General features: G+C 38.7%; 1 protein-coding gene across 1 annotated transcript in view; it reads left to right on the top strand.

Annotated features, from left to right (window-relative positions):
• The window catches only part of cspg4 (chondroitin sulfate proteoglycan 4), a 79,979-nt gene extending 64,342 nt beyond the window's left edge, over nucleotides 1-15,637 (top strand). Inside the window, exons 5-10 of the mRNA XM_055193445.2 lie at nucleotides 2,664-2,840; nucleotides 6,456-6,654; nucleotides 10,619-10,750; nucleotides 11,510-11,670; nucleotides 11,969-12,152; nucleotides 13,555-15,637. Coding sequence (XP_055049420.2) covers nucleotides 2,664-2,840; nucleotides 6,456-6,654; nucleotides 10,619-10,750; nucleotides 11,510-11,670; nucleotides 11,969-12,152; nucleotides 13,555-15,332 — 2,631 coding nt within the window. The 3' untranslated portion in view covers nucleotides 15,333-15,637. The remainder of the gene's footprint in view (nucleotides 1-2,663; nucleotides 2,841-6,455; nucleotides 6,655-10,618; nucleotides 10,751-11,509; nucleotides 11,671-11,968; nucleotides 12,153-13,554) is intronic.
• The last annotated feature ends 2,718 nt before the right edge of the window (nucleotides 15,638-18,355 follow it).

The following is an 18,355-nucleotide window of genomic DNA, read 5'->3' as shown; positions in this document are numbered from 1 at the left end:
TACAGGTCATTGAAAGTGCTTGAATCTATTTTATGCAAGAAGTTTTCTGGGAAAAAATCCATATTGCCTGTGTAGTGTAGGATAATATCATAAAAATTCTAGACTTTTTAAGCACACGTGCTAAACTGTTCGCTTTAAATGCTTATATCTTCTGTATGCGAATGCTGATTCATACCAAAATGTTTTTTTCATAATTGTAATTGACATATGAAAACATCTCGGGTTACGTATTTAATTATTGTTCACTGAGAAGGGAACAAGACGCTGCGTCTCCCTTGCCATACTTTCTGCATCCCTGTAACGCCGTCTTTGGCAATATTTCAGATAGCGATATACTTCCTGGCTCCCGCGTCACCCTGACTTTGTCGTTTGGCCTCACCATTGGTTGAATTTGATATACACATTCAGACCCCCTTCCCCCTGGAGGCGTCCCCAAAGTGTCACCACAGTGACGCAGCGCGAGTACCCTCAAAAGGGAACTGTAACAATGCATCTCAAAAGGTAACACGATGTAACCTTGCCCCCACTTGAAATGTGTCCCCACATTTAGTCCTTGAATTTGAGGGTATTGGACCTGGAAAGTCCTTGAAAGGTCCTTGAATTTGAAGTTAACTTTAAGGTGTGGGAACCCTGTATATTATACTATTATTATTATTATTATTATTATTATTATTATTATTATTATTATTATTATTATTATTATTATTATTATTATAGTATTATTATTATTATTATTATTATTATTATTATTATTATTATTATTATTATTATTATGGTTGTTGTTGTTGTTGTTGTTGTTACTATTATTATTATTATTATTATTATAGTTTATTGTGATTATTATTATTATAATTATAAATATTAATATTATTTATCTTAATACATTTTCAGATGTGCACAAACATCATCACCAGAATGCTGGAGGTGACCAGACAGATTTCCCACGATATTTCAAATAATGTCAGGATATTCTGTGATTCCCAAAGTCAATAGAGACCACCCGACACCTGACTCCCATCTGTAGTGGGATTTGTGATTTTTTTCACCCATATGTGACCCTGTCTGTAAAATCAAGGCTAAACCCAGCTAACAAATGTTCTCATAACCTTTACCTAAAAGGAACCAAAAACTAACATTAGGAGAACATTTTGTATTTGCTGGAAAGTCTCATAATCTAATGATGCATCGACGTTTGATTTCTGTCATTGATTTCAATCGTACTCAGTCGGTAATAAAGATATCAAGGTTATATTTTCACACAACGTTCTTTACATTACATTACAAATGATTTTTTTTTATTTTTCAAACCTCTCCAAATGTTTTAACTGTGCATTATAATACAAACGTCCGGCCTACTGCCCCAGATGCTCTAAGATACACAAATCTCACATGAGACGCTCATAGTTATACTGCTTCTTGTAACTGCATCGTGTAAGCTGGATTAAATCTGTGCTTTGTTTAAATAAGCGCCTGACCACACACAGATTTTAGTGTGACGGATGTATATTAAATATGTTGTACTGATGGAACAGACCGGAAAATGGCTTGTTTACAATGTCTGTAGAGAAGAACAGATGTGCTATTAACAATCGCGTCAGCGTTATTGATGAACGTGCAGTTGGAGCCGTGGCTTAGTGGTTCGAGCACGTGCTCGGACACATTTGTGCACATGCTGTAAATTTACAAATAATCTTGTTTTTTATCTAGTTGATTAACGTAATTTCATTATGGGTTCGATCATGCTGATAAAAATGTATACACTGTATGTCACTTTGGATAAAAGCATCTGCTTAAACGGACACTACACTTTAAAAAAAATGCTCTTTTTCAGCTCCCCTAGAGTTAAACATTTGATTTTTACCGTTTTGGAATCCATTCAGCTGATCTCAATGTCTGGCGGTAGCACTTTTAGCATAGCTTAGCAAAATCCCTTGAATCCGATTAGACCATTAGCATCGCGCTCAAAAATAACCAAAGAGTTAAGATATTTTATTAATGATATTACGCAATGCCCAAAAATAGTCCTCTGTTATTAAAAGTTACCAACGGGACTATTTTCGGGCGCTGCGTAATATCATTGCGCCTCCTGCCGCCATGTTACGACAGCAAAGTCCTTGATTATTACGACAGAATAAGAGTATAGTTCCTAGCCATATCGGCCTAGAAAATCGCAACTTTTAATTTTCTTTTAGTACACGATGTAACTACAGAAGAGTCAAGTTTTAAAAAGGAAAAATATCAAAACTCTTTGGTTATTTTTTTGCGCGATGCTAATGGTCTAATCAGATTTAATGGATTATGCTAAGCTATGCTAAAAGTGCTAGCGCCGGACCCGGAGATCGGCTGAATGGATTCCAAAACTGTAGGGATCAAATGTTTAACTCTAGGGGAGCTTGAAAATGAGCATATTTTTTAAAAAAGTGGAGTGTCCCTTTAAAGCATAAATGTAAATAATGAGAAAATAGATGATTGGGGTGTGTACGTAACCATATTCTGGCTCCAAATTTGTTTACGCTTCCTCTTAAATTTATGTATTTGGCAAATGCTTTTATCCAAAATGACTCCAGTTTTATCAGCATGTGCTTGGGTCGAACCCATGACCTCTGGTGATGCTAAGCCACGGACTCATTATTATCTGTTGTGTACTGTACGTACGTCCTCAGGTACAGCAAGGAAAGGTCTACTACTTCCACGACACCAGCGAGACCACAGAAGACAACTTGACCCTCACGGCTACGATTTTTAACATAACTCGCCGGAGTCCATCACTGACCATCGGCATCACCGTCATTCCCGTGAACGACGAGGCTCCCAGCATTCAACTCAACACGGGATTGGAGGTAAGCAGAGCCGTCCCGTCTCTCCTCTCTCTTTTTAAACATTGATGAAGGTCGGAGAACAGAGACGTATTCGGAAAATTCAGATGGAACAGAGAGTGTCATTCAATGCGCGCTTGATGTTGTCAGTGGTTTCTGGTCGCCGTGGAAACTCATATTTTTGGAAAACCATGACGATGGAGAGAATTCAGCTTCTGGGATGAAGAGAAACCAACCAATCAGAGGCGCCAAGTGACTCCCGCAAAATGCGAAATAATGATATGGGTGTTTTTTTCACATGCGGATTGGTTTTGATGTGTCCCTTTCTTTTTGTATCGGGAACGCTTAAATGCAGAACGCCGCAATTTTCCATGATTACGGATGATAACAGAGACGACCTCGATTTCAATGTAAACAAACACACACACATACACGGCGAATCTCAGAGGGAAATATCTATCATATCTCTTAAACCCCAAGACTCAAAAAGAATGAGTTACATTTTGCATAAAGAAAATTAAAGGGAAAAATTTTAATTATACTTAAATTATCACATGGTTTACATTTTTTAAGCTTGCTGCCCTCCTCTAAAATGCATGAGAACGTTCACTGACATTATTGTAATGCAAGCATACTAAATATTTAAATAGTATATATCTTTACTCATTATACCCACATGCTTAGTTGCTAAATGTGACATTGCAAAAAATCATAATGGTCTTAAAACTCATCTTTGTGCATCTTCAAAATGAAAGCATTGTTTCTTCTGCTATGACCCAGATATGTCCTGACACTTTTTTCAAGATGTACAGAATCACAACAACATCATTAACTTAGACACACACACAGTAATGTATCTATGATTCAGAGACCTTGTGGAGACGCCTGTTCGCCATCAAATTAAATTTGCCACACAGTTTCCGATCAATGTCACATCCGATAAATATTGAGTATGAAGAAACAGCAGTTCCTGCTCAATTCATGGGATACTTGTCCTATGATCTGTTTGACATTAATCTGGTGCTGCCACCTCGTGGCTGATGATGAATATAATACACAGAATGTTATGTGATGGATTGCATAGAGGTCTTAGGGACACAGACCCCTTCATTGAGCTGTTTTGTTATTGACAAGCCTGCTAAAATGACTCGACTGAGAAAATATACTATATATAATAAAATGTCTTTGCATTATTGTTTATGTGATATATGTTATATTTGACCCAGTGTATAAAATCCTGGCTAAAGTCGCATAATCTAATGATGGGATTATTAGGAACATAAATTTGATTTCATATTATTTTCAATTTTTGACATGATCTTACTCAGTCAGTATAAAGATATCAAGGTTATATTTCCACAGAATGTCCTTCACATTATTTAATAACTGGGTTCATATAAGAAATATGCGAGATGGTTCATAATCAATGAAAGAAGACTTATTACGCAGCGCCTGAAAATAGCTGCTATTAAAAGTTACCAGCAAGGGAACTATTTTTGGGTGCTGCGTAATATCATTGCTCTTCCTGCAGTCATGTTACGGCAGCAAAGTCCTTGATTATTACTCCAGAATGAGAGTATAGTTCTTAGACATATCGGCCTAGAAAATCACAACTTTTAATTTTCCGTCGGTCTTAGTACACGATGAAACTACAGAAGTTTTAAATAGGAAAAATATTGAAACTCTTTGATTATTTTTAGCGCGATGCTAATGGTCTAATCTGATTCAATGGATTATGCTAAGCTATGCTAAAAGTGCCAGCGCCAGACCCGGAGATCAGCCGAAAAGACTCCAAAACGGCAAAAATCAAATGTTCAACTCTGGGGAGCTGGAAAATGAGCATATTTTCAAAAAAAGTGGAACGTCCCTTTAAAAGTCACAATGAAATTAAAAACGTACTTCTTTTTTTTTAAATGTGGTATTTTGTTTTACAAATGACTTATTATTGAAGTTCACCTGCCCTCATAATCTTTTATCAAAAACGTAAATCTCCTCTCCTCCACGAAATTATCTTTCTTTACTTCCGTTCATGAGTAATGGCGAAAAGGACTGGGCTTGGAAAAAGATTGCAGCGATTAGCAAATAGCAACATGATTTAACTTCCAACAATCCAATCAATACTCAACAGATTAATTCAACTCCCACCCTATCCTTTTTCTTATTTCAGAAGCCATTTCACTCGGATATACGTCACGATCGGAAAAATAAGACATTCGCTATACTCCGTTTCATTGTGACTTTAAATTGTTTGTGTCACTTTCTTCTCAAACATACGCTTCAGTTTCTTATGACGTTAAAGGGATAGTTCACATTAAAATGAAAATTGTCATCATTTACTCATCCTCATATTGTTCTAAACATGTATGAATGAATTTTTTCTGATAAACAAAAATGAAATAATGGTAAACACACAGCAGATGGACCATTGTACGGAGCCCCTAAAGGGACATGGAGCAAAAATTAAATAAAGTTTACCTTCGCGTGCTCACGTGAAACTATCGCGTGCGCACGTGAAACTATCGAGTGCGCACGTGAAACTATCGAGTGCGCACGTGAAACTATCGCATGCTCATGTGAAACTTTCACGTGCGCATGTTAAACTATCGCGTTTTACCGCAAAATTTTTTTGAACATTTAGTTTTTACCGCACAATTTTTTTGAACATTTAGTTTTGCGTGCGCACGTGAAACTACCGCGTGCTCACGTGAAACTATCGCGTGCTCACGTGAAACTTTCACGTGCTCACGTAAAACTATAGCTTGCGCATGTGAAACTACCGCGTTTTACGGCACAATTTTTTAAAGATAGTTTCACGTGCGCGCGCAAAAGTTTCACGTAAACTAAACTTTAATTTTTTTTACTCCAATGTCACCTTAGGGGCTCGGTACCATTAACTTCCATAGTAGGAAAAAATTTGGAAATATTGTGATAAATGATGGTAAGCACACAGTTCACAGTACCCATTAAATTCCATCATATTTTTTAATCCTACTATCGAAGTCAATGGTCACTATCTTACGGAGCCCCTAAGGGGACATGGAGCAAAAATTGAATAAAGTTTAGTTTTGCGTGCGCACGTGAAACTATCGCGTGCTCACGTGAAACTATCGCGGGCTCACGTCAAACTGAGGAAGAGTAAATGATGACAGATTTTTCATTTTAATGTGAACTATCCCTTTAAACCCAACTTGCAAGTAACTTTTTGAAATATGTGTTTATTTGTTATTTGAGTCAAAATATTTGGTTTGTAAATGTGTTTCACCCTTTAAATTTTATTTTTAACTTGTTTAGTGGGTGCCCAGGGCCCAACATTTCCTGTTCCACCGCATTACGTCACCGACTCAATTTCATTTTCCCCCTTCTCGCCGTCTCTCATGAGAGCGGTAGATGGAGCGAGTGAAAGCGAGCAGGAACAGATAAATGGATGTGTGGCTCTCAGCAGCCCTTTGCGCTCCCGGCTGAATATGATGGTTTAAGAACGCCAACGATTCGACCATTACATATCCATTAGCCCAACATTTTCCCATCCCAATAACATCAGACAGTTAGTCACCTCCGCAGTTAAAAGCGCAACAACTTGTTTCATCTTGTTTATGGTTTTGTTTATCTCGCCTTTTCTGTGTTCCTCTCTCACTTTAGCTTCTTGCCGGCGAGGAGTCTGAAATCACAGCTAATATGTTGAACAGTATCGATGAAGACACGCCTTCAGAGGACCTGGTTTATTCCATCGAGACGCCCTCCAATGGGATCGTAGCGCTTAAGGTGTCACCCGATGACAGTGTGGACAGCTTCACGCAGGCTCAGATCAATAACGGAGAAGTTTTATTCATTCATCACGGTGGGTTGATGTTCATTGCTCCGAATCACATCCACAAAACTGAATATCAGGCACTAAAGAAACATCGATCTTTATATAGTGGAGGTCAAAATAGAAAGTGGTGCTTTGTTCAAACCCATAACCATAAGCATTAAAACTGGATGAGGTGCAACTCATCCCATAATGTTTGTACATCAGGCGTGAATGATAGGTTAAGCAGCTCAGCATAACAACGCACTCAGGGCTACCAACAACAATAAAACATTAAAGTACAATATTGACAGATTCCCATGCAGCTCAACTGGTAGAGCATTGTGTTAGGAGCACAAAAGCACATGGGTTTGATTCACACACATACTGATCAAATGAACAGCTTTGATAGGCTAGAAGTTGCTTTTGATCAAAATGTCAAGGTCATGGGTTTGATCCCCAAGACTGATAAGATGTAAAGAAACTTTAACTTATTTCCCACCGGCCATTTTTTTAAGTTGCCCGCCAGATTTTTTTGTGATTTTCACAAAAGTTTTACAAAATGCCTTCCAGGAAAATTTTCTTCTAAAAATATATAAACATACAAATATTTCAAATGAAAGAACAGACCATCTGCTTTCAAACAAACATTAAACAAACAAACCAAAACGGGTGGGACACGTTTCATCCTATCTATATTTTTTCTCTGCTTATAAACTCTTAAATATATACGGAGCCCCTAAGGTGACATTTCTTGTTTCTTGTGCTCACGCGAAACCTTCATGTGCGAATTTTTTTTTAAAGTTTAGTTTCGCATGCGAAAAAATATTTGATAAATGATGGTAAGCACAGAGTGTCCCCTTAGGGTCTCCGTAATACATGTGTATTTTTCTTTTAAAAAACAAATTTTCAGTCCCTCCAGAAAAACATGATTGTGCGATCGCGCGATATATTGCATAATCAGCCAAAGTCCGCATATTTATGCGGGGCTGCATTTTTTCCAAATACGACGCACTTTCGCCGCATTAATTACATATTTCCGCGCACAAAATATGCGGGGCTTGCATGATTTCATAATCTCCGCATTTTCGTAGCAAAAAGTCACATATATATTAGCAGAAAGTTGAAAGCTGTTGCATTTACTTCCCAAAAGCGCAGCCGTGTCCTCTATTGCCATGGCAACGTTATGAAGTGACGTGATTATGTGACGTGAACATCATTGCAGCTTTTGCAAGTTTCCGCAGTTTTTGCAAGTTCCGCAATTTTCGCAAATTCCCGCAATTCCATCGCATAAATTGCATAAATATCCCGCATATTCCATCGCATTTTTTAAGAAAACGTGCCGCAAAATCGAGGATTTTTGCCTGCAACAATCACAAAAAAACGCCGCGTTTTTCTGGAAGGACTGAATTTTTAGCAAAAAGCTGAAATAATTGCATTTTTGCGAAGGAATGTTGTTAGAGATCAGATTCAGATTAATTATCAAAACATACACAGAGTTAAAGTAAATAACGTTTTTGGCTTCAGTTTTTTCATACATCTAGTAGATAATCGCAGTAGTGCAGATTAACATAAAAATTCATCAGGAACACTTTTTTATGCATATGTTTTCTCTTAATTGATGAAATAACTCATCAATGGTGGGGAAAGATTTAATGTAGCATAGGTTGTTTTGGTAAAAAAAATGCCTCCATTCATACGTGTACACTCATACTTCAACATACTTCAAGTTCAACTAATAACTAGGATTGTCAAAAAATTAATCGCATACAAATGAAAAGTTTGCGTTTGCATAATATTCTGCTTACGATTAATCGCAACTAATCGTTTGCAGAATCAATTTGTGTGTGTGTGTGTGTGTGTGTGTGTGTTGTGTATAATAACTATGTAAATATAAATACACATATGCATGTATATATTTAAGAAATATTTACATTTCTATATTTATACATAATCTATATTATATATAAATATGAATACTTCCATCAATATCCATATATATAAAGTAAGATTAATTGCGTTTAATTGCATACAAAATAAAAGTTTGTTTTTGCATAATATATGTGTGTGCACTATATATATGAATAGTTTTGTTGCAAAACGAGATGACCATCGTTTTTTTAATTGTTCTGAAAATCACGTTTTTTGTTTGTGCATTCCAATTAATTTCAATGCAACTGCAGTTTTTTTTTAAACCTTCATAACTTAAAAAATACAGCTAAGTAGCACCATAAAACAAAATAATAACATGATAACATAATAATAAACATGTTTCGACAAAAATGTTAAAAAATGGATTTATCTCGTTTTGCAACTAAACTCTTCATTTATATATATAGAAGAGTTTGGTTCCAAAACTAATTTCGGTAAAAAATTGTTTTTACACCAAGAAAGTGACAAGATGAAAAGCACTATTTTCTGTTAGAAACTTTCACACAGCATCTTTAGGTTATAAAACATAAAAAATTTAAATCCATAATCCATGACAAGTTTTTTTTTTTCAAAATGCTATAAATCTATTGAATCAATATATAAATGTACATTCATCTTTGCCATGTTATATTCATTTAGTTGACTAGTGGTATACAATGATTAAAAAAATCAACATTAATGGCATCAATCAAAACACTTACTTTATCATATTAAGAACACTGTCATTGCTGCGGTTATACTTGACGTCGTCGCTTAACATTTTTCACAGCGATTAGCTGTAAAATGTTTTGGTCCTGCTCGATTTTCGTTGGCTTTGCATAAAATAATGGAAAGTTTTCATAAGATTCCCTGGGGTCAATGTGTTAGCATGAGAGAAGCTTGATGCTGTCGGGAGAACAAGCAACCGGCATTTTCCATCACCCGAGCCCCTCTCGCGTAAATTATTAGATGTTGATGGCTTATGTTGCCATTAAAATATTATTTTGTTTTTGTTTGTTGATCACGAAGTACAAGATGAGGAAAACTAGGATTCCGTGTATTCAATGCCCCGCCATTGTTTGTTTGTTTACAACACACATATATATATGCAAAAACGTTTATTTTGTATGCAATTAATCGCGATTAATCTTTCGACAGCCCTACTAATTATTCAGAAGAATTAAGAATTTGATGAACAACCGCACTCATATGTCAGATTTTAACTGTTGCCCTTCAGCTCGAACTGATTTTGTCAAGTGAGATTAGGATTTTTTTGGGCCGATACCGATTTAAACAGACAACTTCTGGCCGATACCGATATTAAACACTTGTATACAATATTATACAGTTGGTCTATTAGCTAGTTTATTTCTGCATCAAATTATTTTTACTGAACATGGATTGGATCTAATTAACATTCAACTGACCAACAGAATAAGAGAGGCACAAATTAAGATAAAACAAATATAATAATAAGACAACATGACAACCTTCAAAGGTGGTTTTCTGTCGGTGCTTAAGTATAGTGCACACCAGAACATTAAATCATTTTAATTGAACAACAGACATGCAACTCATTGCCTTTATATGGTAAATTAATAAACAACCGGTTTCGGCCTTTCTCGTTCTATTACCGATATGCCGATGGTTTCAAATTCATCAAATATCGGCCTATAAATATCGGCGGCCGATACATCGGTGCATCACTAACTGAAGTATTCATATTTATATATGATTATGTGTAAAAGTAAGGTGTTTCAATTGCTGACTAATAACCTTTTTATTTAATAAAGAGAAAGTCTGCACACTGTTCTTCTTCCTTAAATTATAAAAATTAAAAGTGGCAACGTTCCGATCAAAAGATCTTTATCAGGCACACATATTACATAATAACCTTTTCATTGCCATTAAAGTGAAATTACTCATAAACATAAGAGCCTAATAAAAAAATCCTAATTTACGAAAAAACATGTCAGACGCACATAGAGGGTTTTGCATCTGAACTCTTCAAATGTAACATCATGAACCTTCTCGATCTCAGAAGAGCCAAACAACCAACATGTTCTGGTTTGAATGTGATTGTTGTGTTTGTGTCTGATCTCAGGCTCGGCGTCTGGAGGTTTCAGTTTCACCGTGACTGATGGAGAGCACACCTCACCTCTTCACCATTTCGTTGTCACAGCGAGACAGCTCACCATCTCCATGGAAACGCATGGAGAACTCATGGTCTTCCCAGGTGGGCTTCACACATCCAGAGCTTAAATCCAAATCTCTCTTTCTCTCTGACAATGCCATCGGCAAGATCTCTCCCATCCGAAAGATCTCTTCAGATATTTACTCCGTCTATGGAGAATCAAACTGGACATAAAGTTTACAAAATAAACCTGTTCACAAAGACAAAATAAGGTAGTATAATACCAAGTAGATAAGTAAGTTTTTATGATAAATAGTGGGATACAAATGTCTGATTAATAATAAAAAAGCTTCTTTAAATCAAAATTACTAAAAAAATGATTCAAAAAAGAGTCACTGAAGAAGGCAACTAGATAAAACTTCAGTTCTGTAAGTGCTGTGTTGCATAATATAAAAAAGAAATAAAACATTTAAAAGACAGAAAATGTGAAAACAAGTCAGCAGAATGTGATTTAATTTATTATTAGTAGTATTATTAGTAGTATTTATTTATGTATTAAAACACAAATATTAAACATTAATATAATAAATAAATATAAAAAAAATTCATAAAAATTAAATTACATTTCTTTGAAATGTGCTACTTTTTTACACCTCCTAAAATCCTTCCAAAATCCTAAAAGTTTCTGTTTATTTTCAGGTTTAAATTAGATTTAAATCTTAAAATGTAAGTCTTTTGGACCCTCTGTATTTTTATATCACATATTTTCAGTACTAGTGTAAGAAAACTTCATGTGTAAAGCAGGGAAATATAAACTTTCAGACTAATAAAGTACATTGACTGTTTGATGATGTTCCTCAGGTACCAGACAGGTGATCAGTAGAGATATTTTGAGAGCTATGACAAGTGAAGACGGTGATGAAGTCTCGTACTCTCTGGTGAAGCCTGCTCGCCTGGGACGAATCATCAGACCCAACCGGCTCGGACAGTTCGAAGAGATCAACAAATTCACACAGACTGAAGTAAAAAATGACCATACTGTCAATCAAACCTGTGTGCTTGTGCTTGTGTTGCCTCTAGAGGGCGCCACCGTGTCATTTTTTTATTAATGGACTGTAGGGGCCACCACTGTGCTCACATTCTGTGCTTTATTCTAAAGCCTAAATAAATGATATAGTTGATAAATGTTTAATATTAAACTCTTTCTCTTACATTGATTCTTTTAATAGCTGTCAGTGGGATTCCAGTATATGTCATGTCTGAGCTGTTAATGTACAGCATTGATTTTGTTTAAAGCACAGTTTCATTCTGTGTATACAGGTGGATGCAGGTGCAGTGTATTATGAACACCAGATGCCCTCTGAGCCCTTCTGGGTGTTGAGAGATACGGTCGAGCTGTCTCTGTCCTCTCCTCCGGCAGCAGAGTTACTGTACAGCCTCCCGGTTACTGTTTCATACTACGCGGCCAATCGAAACGTGTCGTCACAGCTCTGGAAGAACAAAGGTAGCTGCCTGTTAAATGCAGTGTTCGAATTGAGGAGGGGCTGGGGGGTCCCAGACCCCCTATAAGCATTGACCCCATAATGCACAAAAATATGAATTAGGGGGTCCCCAGTTTTTATTACAATGAACATAGCACATGAATTTTAAAATTTTCATGCTACACTGCCACAAAGCGATACTGGCCAAAAATGATAAGGATTTAAAGGAAAACACCACAGTTTTTTAATATTTTACTATGTTTTTACCTCAAATTAATACAGTATCTTTTTTCAATGTGTGCACTTTTAATCTTTGTACAGCGCCTCGTGAATGTGTTAGCATTTAGCCTAGCCCCATTCATTCCTTAGGATCCAAACAGGGATAAATTTAGCAGCCACCAAACACTTTCATGTTTTACCTATTTAAAGACTGTTACATGGTGGCACAAAATAAAACTTTTTTTGGAGCCATAGGAATGAATGGGACTAGGCTAAATGCTAACACATTCACGAGGCGCTGTACAAAGATTAAAAGTGCACGCATTGAAAAAAGATACTGTAGTAATTTGTTGATCCAGGATCACATCTTACTTTGTGATATCATTGCGACCCTATAATGATGGGGGCTAGTGGGGATCCCTATAAGCTTTGACATAATTCGAACACTGGTTAAATGTAACTTTTCACAATAAAACATTGTTACATTGGTACAACATTTAATAAACTAGAGAAAGGCAAAAACTAATGATGGTTACAGGCTTTTGATCACAAAAATGAAAATGAAAATTCTGGAATATTTTACTCCCCCCATGCCGTTTTAAAGTAAGATGATACATTTGTAAAAGAAAATGAGTAATGTTTTCAGTGACTGAAATTGAAAGCAAAACAAGTGCTAAAATCAAGTATGCACATTGATAACTCCAGATCTCATTGGTCCTGTCTCAAATTGCACCCTAAACACTCACGTCTGCCTGCAAGTCCGCACATTTTTGATGTTGGGAGGAAGTTGAGCTCGGAATGTCCGGGAAGAAAAGTGAGCATCAAGGGCACATATGCAATAAAAAGGGAGCGCTTATGAGCACCCATTTGAAGCCAAAATTGACTAATGGGACACGGACACAGGCACATGGCGGTGTACGTCCACAAGACTGCAAGTCAACATGAAGTGCGCCATTTGGGATGTAGCTACTGGCTTTTGAGAGTCTCGTGAACGTGAAGTCATCTACACTACTAAGTTATAAAAAATTTCAATGAAAAGTAATTTCAAAATTTAAGCATATACCTTCTGTTTTAATCTGAAGGTATATGCTTAAATTTTGAAATTACTCTTGTAATCTTCCACTCTCATTCATTATTAAATCTGCAGTCCCAAAACTCAAGATACATAATCATAATTTCTTCTGGTGGTTTGTTAATGTTTTGCAGGTGCATCAGTGGTGCAGGGACAGTCTAAAGTGATTGACCTCTCTGTTTTGGACGCCTCTAATCTACTGGCCAGTTTGCCTGAACAGAAACGGTCGGGACAGGACATTGTGTACGAGGTGCGTCAGTTCCCCGCTCATGGACGACTCATGCTCGGCGGGTCCGAACTGTCCCGCAACGCTCCTCACTTCCTGCAGGACGACGTGGCACGTGGTGATCTGGAGTACTACCATGATGACTCTGGTGCATCTTCTGATAGTTTCTCTTTCCGCATCCGCTTGAACCCCAGAGGCCAACCTCCGCAGGCCCAGCCAGGATCTGTGGTACTGGAGGAGATCTTTCGAATCGCCATCAGGCGGCGAGACTCGAACCCTCCGGAGGTCATGAACTTGGACCGGCTCCTGGAGGTCTTGCAGGGTTCCACGACCATCATCTCCAAAGACTACCTCAACACGGTGGACCAGGACAACACACCTGACGAGATCCGATTCACCATTTCCAAGAGCCCCGCAAATGGATATCTGATCTACACGGACACCGGAGCCCAGATCGGACGGTTCAGTCAGGAAGATGTCAACGCGGGCCGGGTTGCGTTCGTCAGTGACGGAAGCCTGTCTGTCGGCTTCATGGAGTTCACGGTGTCTGATGGAAAACACCAAACGGAACCATACACGCTGCATATTGGCGTCATGGCCAAGACTCTGGTCCTGAACAAAGTTCCTGAGATCCATGTGAGGCAGGGTGATGATGAGACGCTGATCACTGAAGACATGCTGAGCGCCTCCACCGGAGGGGTCATAGATGAAGACGTGATCTACAAGATCACCAGCGTCCCAAAATACGCAGCGGTGATGGTAGACAGACAGCCCACCTCGGCGTTCACGCAAAAGCAGATCAAAGAAGGAAGAGTGAGCGTACGTTTCGTCAAGTCCACCTCGCCGAGGGACACCGTGGCCTTTGCGGCCCGAAGCCGAGCGGCGAACGTTTCCTCCGCCCTCAACATTACAGTAAAACCGCTGGCTAAGGTAGCCCAGAATCCCCTCCTGCCCAGAGGCACAACCGTACTGGTTGATAGAAAGTTGTTGGACGCTACACCTCTAGCCAACAAGACCAGATCTTCTCCAACCTTCACCATGATACAACAACCGCAAGGAGCTCGGTTCGTCAAGAGGGGTGGCCCAGAGGACGGCCATCCCGTGAGTTCCTTCACTCAGAAAGACCTAGATGATGGAAAGGTTGCACTGGAGATCCTAAACACAACTCAAGATGGTCAAGATGAAGCTCGGTTTCTCCTGAAGGCTCACGGGGTTCCTCCGGCAGAATGCGTCTTGCCGTTCCACACGACGGCTTATGATCCTTCAAGCACGTACGCCGCAACTCTTCTAAAAGTTCCACCACCCGTGCCAGAAGGTCAGCCTGAACCCAGGTGGAGAGGTGACGGTGACGTGCCTTCTGATGGCACCGTTGCCACTCCTGTGGTGGCCAGAAGGAACACCCTTTGGGCGATTCTCATACCCATCCTCGTCATTCTTCTTTTAATGATCCTCGCTGGTATTCTGGTCTACTACCTGATCCGACGCAACAAAACCGGGAAGCACAATGTCCAGACGGTGGCCGCCAAGCCGAAGAACGGAGAGATGAGTCAGGAGACGTTCAGGAAAACCGATCCGGCGAACAACATCCCTATGTCTAACATGGACTCCAAAGGGGCAGATCCCGAGTTGATACAGCACTGTCGGACAACGAACCCACCCCTGAAAAAAAACCAATACTGGGTTTGAGACCGGACGGTGTTTCCTTGAATCATTCCAGTCAGTGTTCTACAGATTTCTTGCCATAATGATGCTAATGTTGAATTGAAGTTCAGCACATATTTGATAATGTAGAGTCGCAACCTGAACTGTATTTGCTGATGGTGATTTCTCCTAAGAAAGAATTAGACAAATGAGAACTTTTTATGGTACTTTTGGACAAAAACATATGTTTGATATGTTTGAGCAGTCATTTGTATGTATGTTTCACCGTTAAATTATCTTAAAATCTCCGTTTTTCAGTGTCAGGTACATTTCTGTGTTTTGTGTGCCTTGGTCAATATTTATGTGCATTTTCAGCAGCCCGTTTTTTATGACACATTACATATTTTAAAATTGATAATTTTCCTTCATCTTCCAAAACTTTTTCATGTTTTTAGGAATGTTCTGGGTTAAGCTGTGCACATGTGACGCTGTCTGTGAAATACAAGTTAAAGTCTCATAATCAAATTAATCAAAGCATCAAAGTTGCATTGATCTTTTTACTTGATCTTAGTTAATATTAAAGGTGCCGTAGAATGTAAAACTGTATTTATGTAGGTATAGAGGAATAATAAGAGTTCTGTACAGTGTAATGACATGTCATGAGCTTCAAACACGATCGTTTCCTCATTCTTATGTAAACCGCGTGCATGCAAAAGACTGCTGGAAAACAGACCAATCTCAACATAACACCAACTGTGACGTTACAGTCTAGATGTACGCCGCCCCAACATTAAATAACTCATTAAAGTAATTACAATGTTGTTACAATGCTGAAAACAAAGTTGTGACTGCTGAGTTAGTGCTGTATGCTAGTTAATGCTATATGCTAACGTTTAGGCTGAAGGTCTAATGTTACAGTTATGTTTTGCAGGTCTATACTGGTCTATACCACCCATTAACAATCTCCAAACAATCTATTATTCCTCAAGATCTGTATCTGTGTCTGATACAGACTCAAACATAAGCACACACAGAGCTACTGAAATGAGCCCCTCTGAGAAACAGCCAATCAGAGCAGAGCTCAACATTATTATTCATGACCCTTTCAAATAAGGTAATAAGAGACAATTTAATTCTAAAAGCAAATTCTAGGGTTATAATTGGACATGTTAAACCATCTCTAGACAATTTTACTCACATTTTAGCCACAAACCTTCTATGTAAATATTAGAGAACAATTCAACAGATTATTTCAATGCATTCGTTGGCACCTTTAAATATATCACCGTTATATTCACAGAATGTTCTTTACATTATGTCGGATGATTTTAAGCAGGAATTTGCTAATCACAAAACAACGACTTTAGCTGAGTTTTCACAGACTGGGTCACATGCTTCATATTATACATGCATAATACCAAAAAGATTGTTTTCATGAAGCAAATCTGCCCACAGGAATCAAGTTTGACACACAATCTTTAATTCTTTAGACAAGATGGATTTAGACACAATATTTTTTAGATTTACAAAAGAAACAATAATACAAGAATATAAACTGCTGAATTTTGCACCATACACTCTAAAAAAAACCTGTAAAAATTAAAGCTGTTCTGCTTAAAAACTTACTTAAATTGGTTACACTTAAATTATTTAAACCTTTTCAACTTTTCAACTAAAAGTGAGTAAATTTAAGTAGGAAAAAAATCACATCTTTTAGGATTACCAATTAAAATGTATTTTTACGTTGATTCGACTTTTACTTTTTACAATGTAGTAAGTGCATAACATTATTTTTGTTTGCTTTTACAAACTAAGTAACTAGTTCCAAAGGTATAAAGTATAGTATTTTTATTCGCTACTCAAGTATCTGTACTTTAACATTGTTTCTTCTTTGGCAAGCTTTTACTTAACTACATTCCAATGCATAATATTTACTTTTCACTCCACTGCATTTCCTAAATATAAGTTGTTGTTTTTTACCTTCAATGCAATTTTTTACAATTTAAAATGTAGTACATTATTATTTATACGCAATTACAACTTCAGTAAAAGTAATTTTGTACTAGATGTTTAATGTAATTAATTATTAAATTAATGAAATATGAAATGTATGTCACGACTCGCACACACGAAAAGTAAGATCCAAAAGCAGTTTATTAGGGGTGATCCAAAATCATAATCCGTGCAGGCAAAAGGTCAATATCCATAAACGCAGTCCAAACAATAATCCAAAATACAGACACAGAAGGCGATGTAACATATAACAAGGAATCCACAACAAAGACTGAACAGACAGGGCTTAAATACACAACACTAACAAGGTGAGTGGGACCAGCTGAAAACAATGATCAATGATGACAGACAGGATTATGGGATATGCAGTTCATGACACATGTGGCAGTGAAGACAAGAGACATCTGGTGGCTACTCAGGGAACAACACAAATACATAATTACAAACACAGAACACAGTTTGACACTGTGACAGTACCCCCCTCTAAAGGAGTGGCTTCCAGACACTCCAAACGACAAAACACAAAAGTTCAGGTGGGTGGAGGAATGGAGGTGGACCTGGGGGAGGGATGGAGGGTCTAGAACCCAGGGCGGGTCCGGCAGAGCAGGAGGCCAGGGCGGGTCCAGCAGAGCAGGAGGCCAGGGCGGGTCCGGCAGAGAAGGAGGCCAGGGCGGGTCCGGCAGAGAAGGAGGCCAGGGCGGGTCCGGCAGAGAAGGAGGCCAGGGCGGGTCCGCGGGCGGAGGCTGGAGCCAGGGCGGGTCCGCGGGCGGAGGCTGGAGCCAGGGCGGAGCCGCGGGCGGAGGCTGGAGCCAGGGCGGAGCCGCGGGCGTTGGCTGGAGCCAGGGCGGAGCCGCGGGCGGAGGCTGGAGCCAGGGCGGAGCCGCGGGCGGAGGCTGGAGCCAGGGCGGAGCCGCGGGCGGAGGCAGGGACCAAAACAGGGCAGGAAACCTGGGCGGAGCCGGCTGGACCGGAACCCAGGGTGGTACTGGTGGTGTCAGGAACCTGGGTAGAGGGAGACAATAGAAAGAGGCCCTCTGGGCCAGGTTAAATAGGGC

This window comes from Misgurnus anguillicaudatus, chromosome 6 (genome assembly GCF_027580225.2).
Source record: "Misgurnus anguillicaudatus chromosome 6, ASM2758022v2, whole genome shotgun sequence".
In the NCBI taxonomy this organism is placed as follows: domain Eukaryota; kingdom Metazoa; phylum Chordata; class Actinopteri; order Cypriniformes; family Cobitidae; genus Misgurnus; species Misgurnus anguillicaudatus.
Note: the sequence above shows the minus strand (reverse complement) of the source record. Positions and strands in the feature narration are given on the sequence as shown.